This window comes from Bipolaris maydis (assembly GCF_028858645.1).
Source record: "Bipolaris maydis strain C4 unplaced genomic scaffold PSV08scaffold_2, whole genome shotgun sequence".
NCBI lineage: Eukaryota > Fungi > Ascomycota > Dothideomycetes > Pleosporales > Pleosporaceae > Bipolaris > Bipolaris maydis.
Window position 1 is genome coordinate 2,730,789 of NW_027093858.1, and position 21,469 is coordinate 2,752,257.

The 21,469-nt window shown below is 51.2% G+C and overlaps 8 protein-coding genes across 8 annotated transcripts; 3 read left to right on the forward strand and 5 right to left on the reverse strand.

Moving 5' to 3' along the window:
- Positions 1-1,408: 1,408 nt before the first annotated feature.
- PSV08DRAFT_359333 (uncharacterized protein) lies at positions 1,409-2,186 on the reverse strand (the record flags this gene model as incomplete). The annotated part of the gene is made up of 1 exon (XM_014224589.2): positions 1,409-2,186. One exon carries the CDS (start codon positions 2,184-2,186, stop codon positions 1,563-1,565), a length of 624 nt encoding a protein of 207 aa, XP_014080064.1. The 3' UTR covers positions 1,409-1,562.
- A 424-nt stretch (positions 2,187-2,610) lies between these two features.
- On the forward strand, positions 2,611-4,589 carry PSV08DRAFT_216512 (histidine phosphatase superfamily). Its single transcript, XM_014224590.2, has 4 exons — positions 2,611-2,631; positions 2,683-2,790; positions 2,850-3,277; positions 3,331-4,589. Exons 1-4 carry the CDS (start codon positions 2,617-2,619, stop codon positions 4,433-4,435), a joined length of 1,656 nt encoding a protein of 551 aa, XP_014080065.1. The 5' UTR covers positions 2,611-2,616; the 3' UTR covers positions 4,436-4,589.
- A 465-nt stretch (positions 4,590-5,054) lies between these two features.
- On the reverse strand, positions 5,055-6,892 carry PSV08DRAFT_384769 (fungal-specific transcription factor domain-containing protein; the record flags this gene model as incomplete). Its single annotated transcript, XM_014224591.2, has 3 exons — positions 5,055-5,386; positions 5,449-6,081; positions 6,185-6,892. 3 exons carry the CDS (start codon positions 6,890-6,892, stop codon positions 5,189-5,191), a joined length of 1,539 nt encoding a protein of 512 aa, XP_014080066.1. The 3' UTR covers positions 5,055-5,188.
- Positions 6,893-7,973: 1,081 nt separating this feature from the next.
- PSV08DRAFT_384772 (uncharacterized protein) lies at positions 7,974-9,122 on the reverse strand (the record flags this gene model as incomplete). Its single annotated transcript, XM_014224592.1, has 3 exons — positions 7,974-8,174; positions 8,260-8,725; positions 8,782-9,122. The coding sequence occupies 3 exons, from the start codon at positions 9,120-9,122 to the stop codon at positions 7,974-7,976; spliced, it is 1,008 nt and encodes a 335-aa protein (XP_014080067.1).
- Positions 9,123-9,829: 707 nt separating this feature from the next.
- PSV08DRAFT_26358 (uncharacterized protein) lies at positions 9,830-11,129 on the forward strand. The gene has a single exon (XM_014224593.2). The coding sequence runs from the start codon at positions 10,045-10,047 to the stop codon at positions 10,954-10,956; it is 912 nt and encodes a 303-aa protein (XP_014080068.1). The 5' UTR covers positions 9,830-10,044; the 3' UTR covers positions 10,957-11,129.
- A 168-nt stretch (positions 11,130-11,297) lies between these two features.
- On the reverse strand, positions 11,298-13,202 carry PSV08DRAFT_26361 (uncharacterized protein). The gene is made up of 2 exons (XM_014224594.2): positions 12,675-13,202; positions 11,298-12,616 (listed from the first exon to the last, which is right to left on the reverse strand). The coding sequence occupies exons 1-2, from the start codon at positions 13,135-13,137 to the stop codon at positions 11,538-11,540; spliced, it is 1,542 nt and encodes a 513-aa protein (XP_014080069.1). The 5' UTR covers positions 13,138-13,202; the 3' UTR covers positions 11,298-11,537.
- Positions 13,203-15,001: 1,799 nt separating this feature from the next.
- On the forward strand, positions 15,002-16,897 carry PSV08DRAFT_269475 (peptidase M24, structural domain-containing protein). The gene is made up of 5 exons (XM_014224595.2): positions 15,002-15,056; positions 15,113-15,268; positions 15,315-15,931; positions 15,994-16,509; positions 16,586-16,897. Exons 1-5 carry the CDS (start codon positions 15,014-15,016, stop codon positions 16,640-16,642), a joined length of 1,389 nt encoding a protein of 462 aa, XP_014080070.1. The 5' UTR covers positions 15,002-15,013; the 3' UTR covers positions 16,643-16,897.
- Positions 16,898-17,331: 434 nt separating this feature from the next.
- PSV08DRAFT_195791 (uncharacterized protein) lies at positions 17,332-20,482 on the reverse strand (the record flags this gene model as incomplete). Its single annotated transcript, XM_014224597.1, has 2 exons — positions 17,332-20,199; positions 20,247-20,482. 2 exons carry the CDS (start codon positions 20,480-20,482, stop codon positions 17,364-17,366), a joined length of 3,072 nt encoding a protein of 1,023 aa, XP_014080072.1. The 3' UTR covers positions 17,332-17,363.
- Positions 20,483-21,469: the final 987 nt, after the last annotated feature.

The following is a 21,469-nucleotide window of genomic DNA, read 5'->3' on the forward strand; positions in this document are numbered from 1 at the left end:
ACACTGCCGCCAACTGGCACATAAGTACAATGGAACTTGCTGGGATCACGACTAGGTGTATTACGGATATTTTGCAGTCAGTTCGGAATATAATAGTCTTAACTTGTAAGTATTTTAGTGCTAAAAAGAAGACAAGTTCTTCTTGCTTACTTTCGCTTATATCCTTACTACAATGCGACTAAACAAGATAACACAGTCTTAAGCATCTTAAAGATATGTTTGATAGCATATGACTCTATGGCAGAAAACCATGATAACTCATGAAAAAGGTCTGCTACGAATGGGTGAGATAGCTGTCTAAAAGTTTGATATGGGAAGGTCGTTTTTGGTATAGAAAGCTAACAAATGTAGCTCTTGTTATTTTGCAAGGGTTCCCTGCATGTTCCGGCGTGTGTGAAAACCTGCATTCCAAGATGAAACGTACTTTACCTACAAGCCGCCCAATAGCAATGACGGTTGCATGTAACCGAATAGGTATTCACACTCTTTTTTGATGTCATATCCGGCAGGGGTCGTGCCTAATTGGCTCTCGGACCGTCGAGATCCGGCCAAGGGCACGTCCAGCTGTCAGGGTATGACCCACGTTAGCCAAGTACCCGATTAAATCCGGCCAGGTTTGACCAACGAGATAGTTTGACAGGCGGGAAATAGGATCCTGACATTTCAAGTTTTCCCAAGCCTCATTCGCCAGGAATCCGTTTCTTTTTGTAATAGAAGCCCGTGTCCCGAGAAGCCTGTGCCAGCATCAGAAATGCAGCTGTTGTGAAACCCATTTCAGGTTCAACCTCAAACATTTGCAAGATGGCAATCTTACTAGAAGCATAGCTAAATACTAATACAGTAGGAATCTACATAGAGTAAGTTCGTAGTCTTACAATTTAAGAGGCGTAAGACGGCGGGCGAGAAGGCGGCATTGCTGTGGTCATGTCCTTGGCATGCAGGCCCAAGGAATAGTGGGCATAGCCTTAATGTCAAGCAACAGGTCAAGCTTCGTCATAGGCGGAAGGATCAGCCTTGTTATTTTTGCTTTGTGCAGAGATCAACAAGTTTACACTCCCATTGTACTGGTAGAGTACCAACGCATCATCCCAAGCCGCCGAAAACTTGCACAAGGCCGAACATGTCGAGAATATATGAAGCGATCTTGACGTGATGCATATATCTTGAGTAATCAAAACGGCAAAATCCGCAGAGCTGTGTACTGTAGTTTTCTGACTACAAAAAGTGGCAAAATGGGCCGGATGGATAGAGCAAATGCCGAAAATCGGCAGTTTTACATGCCCACTTAATCAGGCCGAGCGTTGGAGGGATGAGTTGGGGCACCAGTTAGAGGCATTGGTTGAGGGGAGATGAATGCCGGGTAATTGTCATTGGATTAAAGAATTAGCAAGGCTATATGTGTAGATCATGGTCAGCACTGGGAATGCTTCGTGGCATGCATAGCCGCACCTTGAAAGCCGTGTACAGTATGCAGACGTAGTCTCCATCAGCTCTTGATGAAGTTTAGTAGTGCTAATTTTAGCACGCGTCCTTAGCCACAGACATTTGGTATAGTACGCAGATCAGTCGTCGTCTTCAATGATCAAGCCGATCTCTTCAACATTCTTGACCACCTCAGCCCCATCATTGCGTGTGTCTGCATCGTCGTCGGCGCTATTCTTGGGTACGTTTGCATTCGGGGCCAGCTTCTTCTTTGCTTGCTCCGCACCGGTTGTACCGTCCTTGGCGTCGCCATCTCCACCCTTGCCGCCTTTCTTCGCCTTTTCCTTTCTTTGCCTTGCCTTTTCCCGCTTTAGCCTGTTCTTCTCCGTCTTTTCCTTGTCCTTCTTCTCCAACTCTTCTTTCCGCTTGGCAAACTCCTTCTCGTCTTCCTCCTTCTTCACCTCTTCGTCCATGGCGCGCAGTCTCTCATACTCGCGCCGCCGGCTCGCCTTGTAGACATGAAACTCGCCACTACCTGCACCGGCGCTTGAACCTTGGACATTTGCGACAATTTCTGGGGGCAGAGAGGAAGTCTTGGCAATTGCGCCGGAGCCTGGGATGTGGATTTCGCGGTCAGGCTTTGCGAACAGGGCTTCGACCTGGGAGGCTTGCTCTGTACGGGGAGTGAGGGCGCGTTTCTTCACTGGCCGTTTCGAGCGCGGGTCGGCGGATGTGGGTATAGCCTCTGGGATGGGCTCGGACATTGTGTTTGCAGGTGAGGATGGATATGCCTGGCGCAGGCGGCGTTGCGTAGAAATCAGAGTACCAGAATATACACACGTGACCGGCAACCTTGCGCGACTGCGGAGGGATGACGCGCAAAAATGTGATGGGTGATTTGGGCAGAGCGCAGTGAGAACGCAGTGTCGTGGAAATATTATCAAACGTTGATGCGAGTCGGGATGGCGCGCTAGGTGCCTGGCTACGGCGCACTAGAAGTGCCACATGCGCCTGCGAAGTCGCCGCCATTCTTGGGCTTGCAGCACCACATGAAACACGCAATATCGCCTATTTCTCTGCCCCTCTACACAGTATCTGTTCCTGCCTGAAGCTTATACAGGCTGAACATTTCCCACCACACGCCCATTATTCCCAGAGACTGCAAGTGCTGACACCCGAACATCCCACGCCAACATGGGGAAACCCCGCGTAGGTCCACTTTACCACCACGACCGCCCTCAGCGCCTGACTCTTCCGTAGATGATCATTCTGATTCGCCATGCGCAATCAGAGGGAAACAAGAACCGTGATATCCACCAGTTCATACCAGACCATAGGGTCAAACTGACCCAGCATGGCTGGACTCAGGTATGCCGTCCTCATCGCATGGCTTGAGACGCTTCACGACTGACTCCAGACCGCCATAGGCAGAAGAAGCTGGACGCCAGCTCCGCTCTATGCTCAAGCCAGACGATACCCTCCAGTTCTACACCTCGCCCTACCGCCGGACTCGCGAGACTACAGAGGGCATCCTCCGCACCTTGACCTCGGACGACCCCACCCCCTCGCCCTTCCCCCGCAACAAGATTACCGTCTTCGAGGAGCCAAGGATACGAGAACAAGATTTTGGCAACTTCCAGCCATGTTCGGCAGAAATGGAGCGCATGTGGCAGGAGAGGGCTGATTATGGGCATTTCTTCTACCGCATACCCGATGGAGAGAGCGCGGCAGATGCTTATGACCGCGTCAGTGGCTTTAACGAAAGCCTGTGGAGATCATTTGGAGACGACAACTTTCCTAGCGTGTGCGTATTGGTTACGCATGGACTGATGTCCAGGGTATTTCTCATGAAATGGTGAGTGCCCAACTTACGCAGTACAAAGAGGGAAACATACTGACTTGCTGCAGGTATCACTGGTCTGTCGAGTACTTTGAGGACCTCCGGAACGTAAACCACTGTGAATTTATCATAATGAAGAGAAGCGAGAACAACGGCCGATATATCCTCCAGAACGAGCTGCGAACATGGTCCGAACTCAAACGCAGGGCTGCCAAAGAGAAAGAGGAACAACCAAAGAGCGCCACGGCTGCCACACCAAGCAGAAACACGTCGTTGAGCAATCTCAACCAGGCTGGGTCTACCTCATCTCCCACCGTGCCCATTCGACGCTGGGGGGGATGTGTCAATGGATGCAACCATGACAAAATCAATTACCCTCGTCGTCCAATGCGAAAGAACACGATGGAGTATCTTGGACAAGGTTCTCAGCAGACCGCTTCGACTGCCACACAACATATGGAGCCATTAGAAAGCGAGCAAGAAGACCACCCGATTGTAGCCCAAGAAGCTGATCACGCTCCCGTCATCAATGAGCCATCGCCAGCCAAGCTATTGCGAAAGCAAACAGCCAAAGGTACAGCCATTCCCGCTATGCCGCCAACACCCGCGTCACCAAACGATGCCTCGAACGATGCTTCCAGTAGCGAAGAGGGGGACAATGCACCTCTGGCATCGAGGTCTAACAATCACGCACAACCGCGAACTACTGCTATTCTACGTCACCTACAGCCCATGCAGGCTGGTGAAGGCTTCTCAGATGACTCTGACTACTTTCCTGGTATGCAGCACCTCCATCACAGTACCGGGCAACGCAAATTCCTCCGCGCCAGCTCCACGCAACGCAAGCAGTCCAAAGACCGCAAGATTCAGCGCAAGCAAACCGAACAAGGCTGGCTCGAAGAATCTGGCATGGGCAAAGACGTTAAAACAGACAGACTGGGCGACGGCGACGCCACGAGCGATGACGCTGCATTCGCCAAAAAGAAAGATGAAGAGACGCCCATCTTGAGGGAAGCTCTCAAGGGAAACATGATTGTTGAGCACAGTGAAGAGGAGAGAGAAGCAGCAGCAGCAAATGGTACGCAGCCCGATTCCGCCGACAAGAAGGTCACCGAGAAGGACATCGACAAGATGCAGGATGCAGAGAGAAAAGGCCTCGATGAAGTATATTAAATTTAATCGCAAGCGCCGTCCCCAACCCCCTTAGACTCCTCTGTAACTTGTTTTTTTTTTGGTTTTGCAACCTGGATTACGTACTTTATTCCCCTTGGCCTACATAGACCCTGATTGACTCCTGAAATGAAACAATGAAGACCATGTACACCAATCCCTGTTTTTTTTTTAAAAAAACCAAACCCATAGAGTCCTCCTTTTGTTACCGTTGTGTGAATTGTGATGGTTTTGCTTTTGGCATTCTGCCCTGTTGTACACACTTTTTTTCCTTTGTTCTTACTAATCTCTGTGTACCCCTTGTCTGTGGAGGGTGTGATGTCCCCCGTAAAGAACATTTGTTCTTTGCTTCTTTCCTTCTTCTTTCCTTCAATTATGATTGCCCTATACCTATCCTCTTCAAGCTTCCTTCTTCTTCTTGGCTTTACGACTCAGCACGTTGACATTGACCCTGGCCGTCGTGGTGATGAGGCAGACATGGCGTCTTGACTTGACACCCGGCGTTTGTGAAAGTTAAGAAATTTGGGTCATGCTGAGATAAGAAGCAAGGAATTTGGCCCCCTGTTGCGGAAGCAGCCGCAGCAGCAGTAGTAGCAAGAAGGGTATCTTCTTTGGCTGCAACTGGCCCAGTGCGTGATGTTCACTGATGTGAACACGTACGAGCTCCCTCTAGCTCATGAAGTGCCAGAGCGAACAGACTCTTCCCTGATTACTCCGACTCCTTCTCGTGATTTACCTGCGTGTGCAAGAGGAGCCTTAAGCACAACCGAGATTCACGTTTCGCTTTCGCATGATGATCTCGATGCCACGCGGACCATATACGCCTTCATCCTTGTCCATCTCGATCCACAAGTCCTCGAGAAAAGCCCACGTTTGTGTTACCCTTGGTTTGTTCTCTGGGGCAGTGTTCATTTGTGCTCTCATCATCTCGCGATGTCGAGTCTTGCGGCACACCTGCAGGGGAGATAACTTGTTAGCACGCACATATCTGTCACGTCGATAGTTTGGGAACTTACCGAACCTACGATACGCGCACCCCAGTTCATGGTTGAGTGGACGCGCGATGTGGGCGAAAATTTGGACGCAATGTGGATCGTTTGGTCGAGGATATCGTCCACTGTTTGCATAAGAGAAGCAGTAGGCCGCTCATTGCCGTGGAACATTGTGTGAAGGAAGATTAACACGACTTGCTGTTGGATTTGACCAGCGAACCGCTCATCGGCATCGTCCTTGGCCAATGATGAGGGACTGGGCTTCCAAGCTTTGATCAATCTTTCGAAGTGACGTTTGTCTTCGGCTTTTCTAGTGGGATCTGGCTCACGCGCATGTTGCCGTGCCGACTCTGCTATGGGCATGATGAGACCAAGCAGCTCATGGTAGGACCCCAATAGTACTCCATGTATTTCGGTGCCCCAGTTGAGTGAGTTTAGCGCTTCTGGTGACAAGAAGTCATCATATGGAATGTGGCGACTAACGGCGAAATCCGTATTGAGCGTCAGGTTCGAGTTGATGGCCAAGAAGGCATAGATTTCTGTGAGGAATTCCAATAATGGCCCATGACTACTGTGGCGAGCTCTAAGCTCGAGTAACACAGTGCGGCTGGCACGGAGGTGATGGTAGACACTTCCATTCATTTCACTGGATAGGCTCTATTGTAATCGTTAGCGCAAGTTGTTTCTTACAAAAACGCCTCATCGGTTTAAAAAGCCGAAAGAAGGATAAACTAAAGACAAAGAGAGATTGGAGACCCACCTCAAACCAACACATAGCCAACATGACGATGAGGAGGCTAATCAGGTTCTGAGTGCTAGACTCCTTCCAGTCGAGGAGCCCATGCTTGACGCTGCGTAGTGTCACTGCGTAATAGGATCGTGCATCATGCTCGAACCGATCACCCTTGTAGCCACGCAGATGGGCTCCACTCAATGCTAACAAACACCCGACAACTCGCGTATCCTGGTACGCCACAGGCAAAAGATAGCTTACAAAAGGGTTGATGGGTAATATGCGGCCGGCTATTTCCGCAGCCGTCACCTTGATGTAATGATCGAAGATGTGCTTTTCGCTCTCGTTTCGCAGCCCAGGCATGCCATTTCCGAGGGCCGGATATACACCAGTGCAAGGTAGGGGAAGCAAATACCGCATTTGTTTTTTGTCTGGTGTAACGACTTGCTGCGTGGTCGTGCCGCTGCCGTTGCCGCCGCCGCCACCGCGTGCTCCCTTGCTCAATCCTACGACAGGACGACGATGCGGGGCCGCCTCGCGCTGCACGCTATCTGACGTGTTTGCTGATTTCGTATTCTGAGTGGCAGATGATGGCCAGGTGCAGATGAGATGATTGCGCTGACAGCCAAAGCACGTGGGATGCTGTTCGTCGCACTTCTTGCGGCGAGCCCGGCATGTGAGGCAACCTGTCTTGGACTTGAGGCGCAGCGATCCATAGGCCGGCTGCGGTGACATGGTTCAATTGAGAAGGACAAATGATTGCGTCGGGCTATGTATCTGCGAGACACCCACATAAAATGATGGGCCAAACGATCACTGGGCATGCAAGAGGCAAGGTCCTGGCCCCCTGGAACCGGGCGTAGGCTTGGATTACCACACGTGACCTTATCGGGAGCGCGCTTATCTTAGCGCGTCGTGGCGCTTGGGCGGCTTTCCTCAACGAGCATCCTGTGTAAGTATGTATACGAGCAGATACCTCTACGGGACCTATGAACGCGTCCATTCTTTACACCGTGAACGGACCGAAGGCTACTAGATCTCCCCTTTCATTACAATGAATACCATACGCGTACTCCATAGGAATGCTGCAGAACCTCGAGGCAGACCTTCCACTTCCAGACAAGCGCGTCAGTTCTCATTTTAAGATGATAACCTTCCCTATTGAGTCTCTTACTTTCCGCTCGCTGCACGATGGTTCAGATCGTCAATAGCTACACAAAGTATAACGAAGGCAGGCCCGAATCGACATGGTGGGCAAAGCCACGCTCGTCCTGACCTGTCCTCGTTCCAAAAGCAGAGCAAAAAAAAGAACTCATGACCTAACCAGGGGTCGCTATCTCGAAGTTAGTGGTCTGATTCGAATAGAACCGGACTGAATGAGTCCAACTTACAACCTGGAATCTCTTGATATCGAACTCAATCGTAGTCAAGCGCCTTGCCATTGGGCCATTAGGCCATCTAATCAGATGGATGGTGAGCTCGAAAATTGAATGGTATCTATCACCCAACTATTGGAGTGAACAGAACAAACAGGCTATAGATCGCCAGAACAAGTGTGATTGAATTTTTGGACATCGGCGGGATGTGTGTGTATAGCGTAAAAGAATTTTGCGCGTGGGGTGGGGATGGGTCGGAGTGGTTCGGCGACTTGGAAGTACAGCATAATGTTGGATGGATAAGTATTTGGGGAAGCGGATTTAATCAGTAAGTTATCAGCATTGCTATCATATTTTCATACACAAGAATCGAAGAGTGCACGGTTCGATATATCGGTTGTAAGCTATCTGAAGCGGTATGTCTTCCACTCACCAAGCGCTTAAGCTCGCGCCGCAGGTTGCTGCAGAGTGCTTCCACCATCAGGGTAAAGTACTTGCTCATTGTAAAAGACGCCTCCAGGTCCAGCAAGCATGAGCACAGTCGCAGCCATGTCAGTGTCGGCTCCAGGGCGGCCGGCAGGGTTCGACATTTCTGAATCCATGCGGCTCTTGTTGTCTTCGTCGGAAGAGCCAGTTGTCATCTGTTGTACGCTTTTAGTACACGGATCCGATTTTAAAGAACCAATATAAGCAACGAGATGGCATGAAAAAGATAGTCTTGCTTACCTCACTAGGGAAAACCCCGGGTGCGATGGTGTTAACGCGGACCTTGGTGCCCATGAATGTCGTTGCAAGCATTCTACTGAGGTGCGTAGCCGCTGCTTTGCTGGAAGCATAAGCGAATTGACCATTGCTGCTACCCTTCATGTACCCTGAGATACTGCTCACGTTGATGACCTGTGAACTGTATCCTGGGGTGACGCTGCCACCCTTGGCAAGCAGAGGAAGGAATGTCATGCTCATCCAGTAGATGCTTCCGACATTGGTTTTCATAGTATCAGCCCACTGCTCGGGCTGCGACTTGAGGAAGTGGTCAGAAATAGCTTGAGCGTCTTCCATGTTGGGCTGGCCGTTTGAGGAGAATTTTGTGTTCTCGTCGCGCGCAATTCCGGCATTGTTGATAAGGAGTTGGATTCCTTTGGGCTCCTTTTGGCACATTTCATCGTAGAGGCGCTTCACATCGTCCTTTTCACTGTAACAGTGTCAGCTCTGACACTCCGCTTGGCCAGTCCTGTATGGGATACTCACCTGACATCGGCCTGAATAGGAATGATTTGTCCTGGCCCGGTGTTGTACACTTCTTCCGTTTTCTTCAAGACCTCATCACGCCTTGATGTGATGTAGACCTTTGCACCGTTGGCGACCAGCGCTTGTGTGATCATCAGCCCGATTCCAGTTCCTCCTCCAGTAACAAGAGCAGTGATGTGTGACACATCGAAGAGCCTAGAGCCCTTTAGATCCTCGTTGCTTGCTTTTCCCATGTTTCTGACTATTTGATAGGAGGTTCTTGGGATGAATTGCTTTGTGCTTGACAATGGTGTGATTGATCTGGTAGCTGTTGGTAGAGTTTTTGAAAAGAGTCGAAGCATTTTGAGATATAGTTGTAATGGGTTCTGCCTTTATGTGGTATGAAAGTGGATGGACGATGTCACAGTTTGCATGCCGATATGATGACGTTGAGACGACGCATGGTCTAATGCGTTAGGCACTGGCAGGACGGCAGAACGGCAAGCCCCCATACTATGCGCTCACCTTTGTTTCAAAAAAAAGAACTTTAAGTTCAAGCAAAACTAGGCCTATTACTATCTACCAGAGTTGTTACATCAACCAGTCAACTTGTTCCGAAATTGGGAAGCATAGCTGGCACTGCATTTCCTGGAATTCCTTTTTTTCAAGGATGCATACCAAGCAAATAAATTTCAATTCACAAGTGCTTGGTCTTATAATTTCTCTATATACTGCTTACTTTGTCGCATCGACCTAATTCAAAGTCATGGTGTTGAGGACTTGAGGATGATGACGTCACATCTCGAGGCTACACATACCCGATTTATCTCCGGTTCGCGATCTTACTTCACCACAAGAATCACATTAGAAACATAGTTAATCTTACAAACTATTGCGTTGCCCGTCCTACAGCACATGCACATTACCAAAAACCCTGAGGTATCACGCAATCGAGACTTTTAGTCAGCATGTCAGCCTTTGATTGGACGATGGGGATTAGTAACAGCCTCGGAGATAATGCCATGGCATCATCGCCACAAAGATGCCGAATGAGGGGAAGCATGGGCAGATGAAGGGCGTGTTGTCGTTTTGTATTTCTAACCACACGGGTATATATAACAGCTTTTGCTGTCTCCTACTATCCGGCCGCACATCTAAAGCATCTACAATCGCAAGCATCACCTCAACAAGCAACTACCGACCTCAACATAGCAAGACTAGATTGTGCTATTAAACATATCGCATATCGAAGAAACACCTAGTACATAGTGTTGCGACCACAAAATGACCACCGCCGCCTCTCGCCCGACACCTGCGCATCAGCTGTCTAACCCCGCGCCCACTTCAAGCGATGTAACATCGCGGGACGTAAACTTCCAAGGTCTGCCTATTCCACGAGGCCCTGTCAAAGCACAGCTTTCTTTCTATAAATCCCCCGAAGATGGCGCACCGCCACACAACTACGTTGAGCCTCCCCCAGGCGTCCCACAGCGGAATTGGGGAGACAATTGGGCTGAAGTTACCATTGAAGACCTACGAGGCAAGGAACAAAACTTCACCCTCGACAACAACGCCTTCGACACATTCCAGAACATCCAGAGTGGCCTTACTAGAGAGGATTTCGAGGACGACGAGGCTATAAAAAGGGTCTATTATCCCGAGGTAGAAGATCTCTTGCTGAAGAACGTACAAGGCGCACAACGGGTTCTTATCTTCGATCACACAGTCCGCCGACCAACCGGCAACCGCAACCCCGTCCAGCGCGTCCACATCGACCAAACCCCTCTCTCTGCCGCCGAACGCGTCAAACTCCACGCACCAGACGACGCTGAGAAGTTACTGCAGGGTCGCTATCGCATAATCAACGTGTGGCGCCCGCTCAATGGCCCAGTAATGGGTAGTCCACTCGCTGTCGCCGACAGCCAGACTGTACGAGACAGCGATCTGATACCGATTGAGCACCGATACCCGCATCGCAATGGCCAAACAGCGGCTGTGGCGTATAACCCGGCTCAGAAGTGGTATTACTGGTCTGGAATGAAGAATGAAGATAGGCTGTTGCTCAAGTGCTTTGATAGCGATGAGATTGTTGGTCAGTGGGGTCGCGTGCCGCATACTGCTTTTGTGGACCCCAGGACGCCGGACGGCGCTGTGGGCAGGGAGAGTATTGAGATTAGGGCGCTGGTCTTTGGATGAGCTTTTGGTAACATCTGAATATGCATGTTAGGGATTTCTGTTTCGTTTTCTGTTTGTTTTAATTGTCGCTTCTGATACATTTAGCCTTGGCGTATTGCATTGAGTGTTATGCTATGTTGTCATTCCAAATAGTTGGCAACTAAACAAGTGAAATTGATCATTTTACTCCACTATTTTCTACTATCTTCTCTCAAAGTCTTCATTGATTTTCCAACAGATTCACCATCATCACATGATTTCAAAAGGGCATCCCAGATAAGAGCCGTCTCACATCAAGAAGAGATCCACGTCAAATCATGTAGTAGATTATCTACAATCCAATAAGATCGTAGAGTAAATCAGTCGAGTATATTCCTATTACTTCCAAACCAATCGTCTATTCCATAAATGCAATCATCAAAGCTTGGGTATCCTCGTATGCCAAACTTGAAAGAAAAAAAAACGCTATGCGTCTAACCAAAACATCAGAGAATGGAAGAAATGCCTCAATGTATTCCTTAACCGTAAGGACCGTTATCGAATCGTACTCATTAAAATTATCAAAATCTAGCATTGGGGGATCGAAAACTGGAAATCTTTCTCTATCCGTACAAATCTCGATTATTTGGATCACTCTTTGGCGGCAGAGCAGTGGGCTGATTCGCTCCGGTACTTGCTGGCTCCTCGCTCACATTTGCAGGGGGCGCTGGGGCCGGAGTAGTGGGTAGAGGGGCTTGAGGCGGCGGGCTAGGAGGAGCAGAGGGAGGAGCGTTGTGTGTAGCGTCCTGTGCGGAATGAACGGGAGGAGGATGGCCTATTGCCGACACGGGAGAATGCGACACTAGGCTTCTGTCTTTTGCAGCGTCGCCGTAGAAGCCAGCTTGTTGGGGAGGCGGGTAGACGTAGCCTTGTGGGGGTACGAAGGCTCCGTTTGGTCCCTGGACCCAACCGGGAGGTGGAGGACCATAGTAGTAAACTTGACCAGGGGCAGCAGGTCCTCCAGCAGCAGGTATTTGCGAGATCTCTGGGTGCAGTAGCTGACCTGGAGGAACAATGCCTACGGTAGTCTTGCTGAACTGGCCCAGTAACTCCTCTGGGTACTTGTGTCGGAACCCCCACTTCCACCACGCCTTGAAAGCCGCACCGCTACCCATATTCTTCCATTTCTCGGCGAGTAGCTTCTGGTCTTCTTTGCTGCGGCGGTCCTGCATGCGCGTAAAGCAGAGAATCCAGAGGGAGATGAGGACCCAGGAGATGGTACCGAAGCGCATGGCGCTCCTGCCCATCATGAGGCGGCGAAACCAAAACCACGATTCTAAGAAGCCGAGGAGAAATAGGGCAGGGATGACGCTGGCAATTACGATGATGTAGGTTCTGAGATATGATCCGCAGTAGTAGTAGCAATCGTCGTCGTAAGAGCTTGAGCGGCCGCTGCCGGAGCCGGAGCTCGAGCCAGTCGAACGAGAAGGTGGTGGAGTGCTACATGAGGCAATGTAGTATTCGTAGTAGTAGTCTGAGGAGGAATGGAAAGGTGCAGCGCCGGCTGTGAGGTACCATGTCTCATACTTGTAGACGACGGAACCGTACGAGTCAGTCGTCGTACCCGCCTCAGTTGAAGACGGAGATATTTGTGCCGTCACTTGCGTGGGAATGGAGACAGAGGCAGTGGTTGTGATGGTAACTATTGGTTTAGTCAGCATGTGGTGTTTATACTGTGAAATAGATAGACTGATACATACATGGTGTGGGACATGAAGCAGGTGCAGTCATTGTGACTTGCATACTGTATCTGGTACTTGTGCTTGTTGATGTTGTTGTTGCAGTTGAATGGTAGTTGTATGTAGTCTCAGGAACGAGATCAGACTCTGCCACAATACCAGTGGCATAGTAAGCTGCCACAATCTGAACATCGGTGTCGTACCAGTCCCGAGAAGTAGTGACGAGATAGGGAGAAGCAGTAGGAATGACATCGTCCTTGATGGTGCGCGTTGACGTGTAGGTGTCAGTTATGACACTGTCGTCATAGTATGTATATGGGCTCTCGGTGACTTGTTCTGCATAGCGAGCGGTAACAGTCCAGAAGGCTGCCGAGGAGTAACTGGAGGAGTAAATGGAATCGTAATACGGGTCATCGGTCGTAGACTGTGCACTCGCAATAGCGGCGCTGGCGAAGGCCGCGAAGGCGTATCGAGCAGCCATCATGGCGCAGGATTTGGGGATGAACGATTGAAAGTCGCGAAACGCGAGTATTAGATATTAGAGTGTACAGTTGGAGTGTCTTTCCAATGTCAGGGCAACGGCCTCATTTTAAGCAGAGTCAAGCACACGGCACCCTTCACGACGGCTAGTTCACCGGTCGTGCAAAGGGTTCAGTCATATCTCGTTTCCCCTAAGCGATCAAGGCAGCCTCGCGCTTGTTGCAGGGTCTGCCTCCTTTCCCCCAATCACAGCACGATCGCAATGGCGGTTGGCAAATTCTGCGGGAGGTCTAGATGTTTAGCGGAATTGTAGTGTCTATCTTTGGGTCCTTGCGCATCATGTCAGTCTAGTGGCATGCAGGGGTGAGCGGGAGGCCTGAGGAGGATAAAGGCTTGCACTGCCCGCACGTTTATTGACAAGACAACTTTGAGCTTGGTGCTGCAGCAGTACGATCTTCTCAAGGGTCTATGTTGTAGTGCATGGATACACCTTTCTTCTTGGCAATGACGTGGTTGGGCTTGAGAGTAGTCCTACAATGTTACAAAGGGGTGTGTTGAGGGGACCGCGTTATGGTGGCGTTTTGTGAAGAGACACGGGACCTTGTGACGTCTTGGCGGTCCTGGAAAATTCATCTCTGGTATTTGCGCCTCGGGCCATAGTCTCTCAGGCCATCCATTTGGCCTTAGAAACCTCATCGGCTAAGCTTGTGAAAATAAGCAACTGATATTCTCTAGCCCAACGTGTTCCAGACTGGATCTGTGCTGGTCGCATAACCGCACAAGAGCGTCTCCGACCTGTTCCCAATGGTAGGCGTATGTATACCTACCTACTCGGCAATACCCTGCCTGGTATAATTGAGATAGACCTAGAGCAATTTTGACATCTGTGTTGGTGTTGTTCCTGGAAGAGTCACCATATGCGCGCTGACGGCATGCCTGTACCAGCATGGTTACATCACGTACGAGCACATACCTACAACTATCAGTTGATGACTCCTACTCGATACAATGTAAGGCGGCCTTTCAGCCGTCTACAGTAGACTAGACCAAAATAGAGACGATGCATTGAAAGAGATCGATGCCCTACTGGTAGCATCGTAGCATATTCCATTGCGGTGATCATTTGTCCAACACCCTACTACCACGGCAACTCCGAGACTAAGCGAATGCAATCCTTACCCACCAGTTTTATCGCGCGCCCAGACGCATTTGCGTGGAAATTTCTTCGGTAATATTCTTTTTTTTATCGCAAACAGCAACAATTATACGGATGGGTAGAGAAATGACGCAAAGTAGAGATGCTCGTGAACACACTAAAAAGTGCTCAGGTGGGCTTCTGCTCATGCCGAGTCAATAATAACAAAGCATTTATAAGGCGTCCAACATTTTTGATGCACTCTATTCTCATCGCCGATGTAAATTGGTGTTGACACGGGGGCTACAGAGACCTTCAATCCCACCACCCTTTCGCATGTTGCCTTCGGTTTGTTGTTGTGAAGCTGAAGAAAGTTTGTCCGAAGACACTGGGGCTTATCAATGAGGCAAGCTATTCTGAGAACGATTTAGTAGTCACTGTACTTTGGGACTTGCAAAATCTGTAGACCAGTCGTCATCATCAGATTACACTACACCTCGCCCGCCCTACCGGCTATTCTATTGTAGAGAGTTGCATCTTGCAAAGAAAGATCATGTTCGAAGAAAGCCGATGTTTGTATAAACATCCGATACGAATGCATCTAGACTTCAGCTACAACGGACTAGCGCCACTGACCCCGCCCGCCCAGTGCTACCTCGACGTGTCAAGCCTCACAGCCCCTTGCCGCCTGTTCTATACCTCAACAACACTCGGAAGACTTCATGAATAGCGTCTCCAGCCGATCATGGGCTCTAAATCGCCAGAAGAACATCAGCAAGGCCACAATGGTGGGTGTATAGCAAGTCTCGTTATACTTTTACAACAATCTGACAACCTTGGCTAGGGTCGTCCGGAGACGCCGCAATTGCAGTGGTTAACCCGCCCAAGTCAGCCGTCGCGAGCGGCTTACTTCAAGGCATGCTCGAAGGGCAGGGAGAAGGCGATGACGATGACGACGACGATGACGAGAAGAATCGAGTTGACGTGAAGACAACGGATGGTAAGTTAATTGCATTTGGTTGGAATGCAGGTATTAAACTATGCAGGTGCTAAGAAAAAGAGGAAGCGCAATAACAAGAAGAGGAACAAAAAGGGACCAGCTACACAACAGTCATTCCCACCCAAAGTCCCTCTGTCGGATCTATTTGATGGCCGTCCTTACCCTGAAGGTCAGATTGTCGACTATGCCCTGAAAGATGACAACCTCCAACGTACCACGGCCGAAGAGCTTCGGCATGAAGCCGCCATGAGTAACATGGACGGAGACTTTCTTAAGGACTACCGCAAGGCTGCTGAGATACACCGTCAGGTCAGGCATTATGCGCAAAAGCTGGCCAAGCCCGGTGTGTCCATGACTTACCTTGCTGAAGAGATAGACGAAGGTGTCCGTGCACTGACTGGTCACCGTGGTCTCGAACCTGGCGACAGTCTCAAAGCTGGGCTGGCATTTCCGACTGGACTTTGCCTGAACCATATAGGCGCACACTGGACGCCAAATGCAGGTGCCAAAGAAGTCTTCCTTCAACATGATGATGTCCTCAAAGTTGACTTTGGGGTCCATGTCAATGGCAGGATTGTCGATAGTGCATTCACTGTGGCTGCTAACCCAGTCTACGACAACCTGCTAGCAGCCGTAAAAGCGGCCACCAACACCGGACTCAAGGTAAGGCAACAATTCACTTCCCACACATACTCCGAATCCCTTGTCTAATATTCGATCTACAGGAGGCAGGCATTGACGCCCGGATCGACCACATTAGTGAGGCCATCCAAGAAGTAATGGAGAGTTACGAGGTCGACCTCAACGGCAAAACAATCCCCATCAAAGCCGTCCGCAACATCACCGGCCACAATATCCTCCGCTACCGCATCCACGGCGACAAGCAAGTTCCCTTCATCAAGACCAAGACCAACCAACGCATGGAGGAAGGCGACATCTTCGCCATCGAAACGTTCGGTAGCACAGGGAAGGCCTATCTGCGAGACGACGTCGGTGTATATGGCTACGGACGCAGTCAGCACGCCAACACGGCTGGCTTGCACCACGCATCCGCGAAATCGCTTCTCAAGACCATTGACGAAAACTTTGGTACTTTGGTCTTTGCCCGTCGCCAGCTCGAACGTATCCCGGGGGTCAAGAGCTACCATCTTGGTATGCGCTCGCTTGTCAATAGTGGTGTTGTTGAGGCCTATGCGCCACTTGTTGATATCCCTGGGTCGTACATTGCGCAGTTTGAACATGTGAGTTGATATCTCTGGTACTTACCGCACCCGGTGAGGAACAGATTTGCTAACGTGGTTACCTTTCTCGATTTAGACAGTTCTACTGCGTCCTACGTGCAAGGAAGTTGTTTCTCGTGGAGACGACTACTGATGTGGGGTTTAGGAGAAGAAGATGGGCGCAAAGTCGACTTGGCTGATTTATGTTTGGCAAGAAGTTGTAGACAACCAGTATGAGTTTGATTGTCGTCCTCAATGCTGAGAGGAGCTCAGCGCCATTCGTTTATTGGGGGTCTGTGATACCTTGGTTTCAACACAAAAAGGTCACAGCAATTCGGCAGAAGGAGCTGTTTTCAACAACGTTCCTTGAACACTTTATGTAGTTTGATAAAATCACACATCAAGCAGCAACACACTCAGTCATAGCAGTGAAGATAAAAGTAGCGCATACAGATTACGAGCCTACACTTCAAAACTAACTAAAAGAAAATGTGTGTCAAAGAAAAAAAAGGGGGGGAGTCGCACAAGGATTCGGCGCTGGATATCTATCTATTGCGAATTTGCGCAGCCGAATCACTCACAAAGAAGGGGAGGGGAAGGTAGGGAAAAAAGAAGACAAGAAAAAAAAGACTCCGACATGTCCAGCTTCCCCAGCAAAGACATCGAGCGACCATCCAAAAGACCTAAAGAAAAACCCAACTCACCCAACCTACTACGCTTTGTTGCTTGTTCACCCACTCACTCCCTTCCATATCAAATACATTATCATATCGTACAAACGCTAATCAAAGCGTAAAAACAAGGAAACAACGTGAAAAACGTGACAAACGTAAGAAAAAAAAGACTACTTACATCACCTAATCTCGTGTATACCATCAAAATCCATACTGTCGTCTAACCGTACCTCGTGGTCTGCGTCCGGTACCAGGTCCGATGTCGATGCTCTGAAGTTCGAGACTGAGCGCCATGTCTTCGTTCTGGGAGCCATAGGCGCCGCTACCCATGTCGAGAGGCACCTTGGCGGGAATGGGGGGTGCCGTGATGCTGTGCCGCTGGGTGCCATGGCGGTCGTAGCCAAGGCTGCCGTAGGTGTTTGGGTTCTCGCGTTCACGGAGGACTTGCCTGTCTGGCAGGTTGTATTGGTGAGAGGAGTCGTACGAAGAGACGGGACGGGGCTGTGGGTCACGCCTCTGCAGTCTGTTGCGTCCCATTGAGCCGGTTTGTGGAGGGTGTTGGCTTGCGAGGACAAGTGCACCGGCATTCACAGGCGAATTGTAGTCATTGAAATCGTGTCTCGCAGGCACAAGTGCTGTGCTGTTATCAAAGTTCATGCTTGCTGCGTGACGTAAGCGTTCCCTTTCAGCACGGTCGCGTTGGTATCTCTCCTCGCGCTGCATCGCAGCCTCGAGGTCACGGCTACCGTTCAGCTGCGGTCGGGTGCGAGCTGGCTTTTCCTTGATAGTACCCTTGGGTACAGGTTCGGGAGCCCAGTTGTCAACCGGTAGATGGTCTGAAGCATCAACAACGCGGCCACTGAAGGTGACAATTTGACCCTTGTCGTTGTACTCCATGCGGCTACCTGGTCGCTCGGCCTCATCATCTGAAGGAATTGGCGACTTGGATAACCTAGGATTGTATACGTCGAAGCTGTCAGGGTTGAATGCTACCCCAGACAATCTACGTTCACCAAAGTCTTCTCCAGGAGGCGGCGGACGAGGCGACACTGACTTGCGGGTCGGCATACTACGTGCAGGCATCCTAGAAGAGCGATCCACAACTGGGTTCGGAGAGTGGCGGTCCATGTCAGGATGGGGAGAATAGCGATCCATATCAGGATTTGGGGAGTGACGCTCTGGTACGGGATTCGGGGAGTATCGTGGACTCACACCCGGACTAGTGGCACGGGGCTTGATAAGTGGCGTGGGATCATACACTGGAGGAGACCGCTGTCGAGGCTGCTCAGGGGGATCGTGAGGGTAGTAATCGTTCATGTGATATGCTGAATGATGAACCAGTTCCTGTGACTGCAAAGGGGTCTCAAACTGAGTGATGGCTCGATACTCAGCAGGCTCCGAATAGTGACGAAGCCTTGGCGTAGACTCATAGGACGGAGGTCTGTCATATGTTGGAGCTTCAATCTCTTGTCTTGCGGGATTGAGCCCAGCGATAAGACTTGATGGCAAGGCGGGCATATCCTGCCTCACAGGCTCTTGTCGAAGGGGCTCCTGTCGCAGCGGAGAGGGTACCATTATTTCCTGAGATATCGGACGGCTTACTGGCTGCGTTTGCGCACGGGGATGAGTGTACCTTCGTTCAGAAGGCTGTCGGGGTGCATAGTCCACAGGCTCGTACGTCTGCGGCATATCATCGAAGCTGATTCGACGAGAGTCTTCTTGAGCTCGTGGCGTGAAATTGAGCGGCGCTGGAGCGTCGTCCTGATACATTTCACGACTTTCCCTGTGGGCATGAGGAAGTGTACTTGCGTTGCGGTTGTGCATAGGCGGTGGTGGCGGCATGTCGTCTTCGTCCTCAACCATGGGCTGCATTGCACTACGTCTTCGGTGGGTAGGGCTTTCCTCCTGCGGTGGAGGAGCTTCGATGAATCTCTGGCCATAGTACGGGTTCTGAGGGGATGCCTGGTCCTGGCCGTACTCCCGACTGCGGCTACTCCGTAAAGGTGCGACTTGGTAAGCAGGATCCTGATACTGGTCGTGGAGGTGAGATGGGGCAGGCTGCTGTGGTGGCTCGGCCCTCGCAGGCGGCGCCGGTGGTGGTGGTGGCTGCTGCTGATGTTGCAGCAGTTGCTGTTGTAAGTACTCAATTTGTTTTTGCTGGTCTTGTATCTGCTGCTCATGTGCCGTGGGCTCATAGGTGTGCTGGGTCGGGACAGCTGGGGCCGAGTGCGAGTGGACTGGCTCGGGAAGTTGCTGCTGTTGATAGCTACGGGGAGACCGAGCGTCATCTTGTGACATTTTTCTTGGCCCTGGGTTGCGTACATGTTGTGGCAGAGGGTCGATAGGCTTCACTTCGTACGGTTTAGGTGCTGCATATGACATGTCGAAGCTCTCTTCTCTCGGCATTGGCATCCTCTGGTTAGATGACCGTGGATTGGGCAGTGTGCTATACGCAGACTGGGGGGCGTGGCGTTGAGACACGCTCTGGCTCGATGCCGACACATGATGCAGTGGGGATGAGTCCGGCACGGGCCTACGACTGGGTGGGTCTTGCTGGCTTCGATGAGAAGGCGGCGTTTCGTTTAGCGGTTGCTGGTGTCGTGGTGATCCTAATTCTCGAGGTCCAGCACGCATGCCCCGTAGTCCTCGGTGTTCTGGTGTCTGAAGGGGTGATGGTGTTACGCCTGTTGGGTCGGTGGGCAGCGGTCGTCGCTTGACCGGAGCCATCTCTCGTGCACCACCAACAGTCGCCTTTCCCTCGGGTCTGGTCGAAGTTCGCTTCTTCTCCTGGACAGCATTCTCTGCCTTGGGGCGAGTGTCGTAGAAGGTGATTTCCATGCGGAGCTCGCCGGCATACTTTCCTTTGCAATTGAGGCCCAGCCACTCGTCGCTCTGTCCACCGCCAGGCGTGATGACGGATTGGAGATTTGCCCAGGCCTCGCCAATCAGTTCCGTCTTCTTGTCGTCATTGAATACCGAGACCTTGAGGCGGTTGTAGTCTGGAGAGTCGTGAACTGTGAAGCGTAGTTCTTGGTCCCTGCATACGTCAGAAGTAGGGCTTTGGCTAGTGGGCCATGGACTCACCATTTTGGAGTCTGACCTCCGCGTTTGTCTGTCCGGGTCTTCTTTGCCTCTTTTCCTAGACGGGCTGCACAGTACGGGTCTTGCTTTCCCATTGTGCGTTTGTTTGGCAGATTTCTGGCGCGGTCCATGATGACTACCAGGGTGCCTATTACCGGCCCATCGACAGTCATGTCTGAAAAGATACCGGCAGCGTGGGCGCCGCCGAAAGCGGGCGTGTGAGCCGCCTTGCTCGCCATGGTGAGGCTGTTTTTGTTGTTGTTGCCGTTGTTGGTGTGCCTATGTTGTGCTGGGGAAGGAAGGAAGGCGCGTCGAGCGGGATGGGGAGCAACGAGTGGTGAGGCCGCCTGGGCAGCGTAGTCGTGGTGGTGGGACTACGGAAGCGGACATGCGCTGCACTTGCAGGCAGGTAGAGCAGAGTAGGATGGAGGGCGGAGGAGCAAAATGAGCGGGCTGCAAGTGACTGCGGGTGGCTACGAGTGCAAAAGCAAAAGAGCGACAGTGCAGCGGCAGCGGACGTGGGTCAAGAATGGCGACGCGTAGGGCAGTAGGGCAGTAGGGCAGAACTGCAGTTGTTCTACTCGATGTTACGCATGCTGTGGCTGGGAATGTCCAGCCTCTCTCAGCTCCGCTTCGGCTTAGCCCCGAGCACTCCACGCCAATCACCGGGCCACCTGCTGCGCCCACCGCCCACTTTGTCATCTTCCCCGTCAGATCACTAGGGGGCGTACCTTGCAGCTCCATCAGCTTTCTTCGTTAGCCTTGTTTTGACCTGCGAACGCCCTGCCGCGCTATCGCAAATGCTCGTTTTGGCCGTCCCAAAATGCCGTGGCTGGTTCGCGCTTGTCCGTCGCACCATATCAGCGCCCCTCTTCGCCCCCAGCGACTGCGAATATAGAACGCCCGGCATATCAGGCCTCTGCACCCGGCTCCCAGCAGTCCCGTTCCGGTGTGTGTACACTCTGCCCTCGCCGTGGTACGCACTCGCTCGTATCGCATCCTGCTGCTTGTCCGTCTCACTGCTTCCTTCGCCTCACCCTTCTTGTACCCTGTGCCGTGCCATGCTTCTCACTGCATGCGGCAGGTCACGCCCACCCATGCCCTGTTATCCGTTCCAAGTATCTGCATATCGGCACTACTCTCCGGGCTGGAAAAGGCCTCGGTCGCTTTGTTGCGGTGCAATCTTCTCAAGTCTGGCCGCGGCTCAGCCAGGCTATCTTGATTGT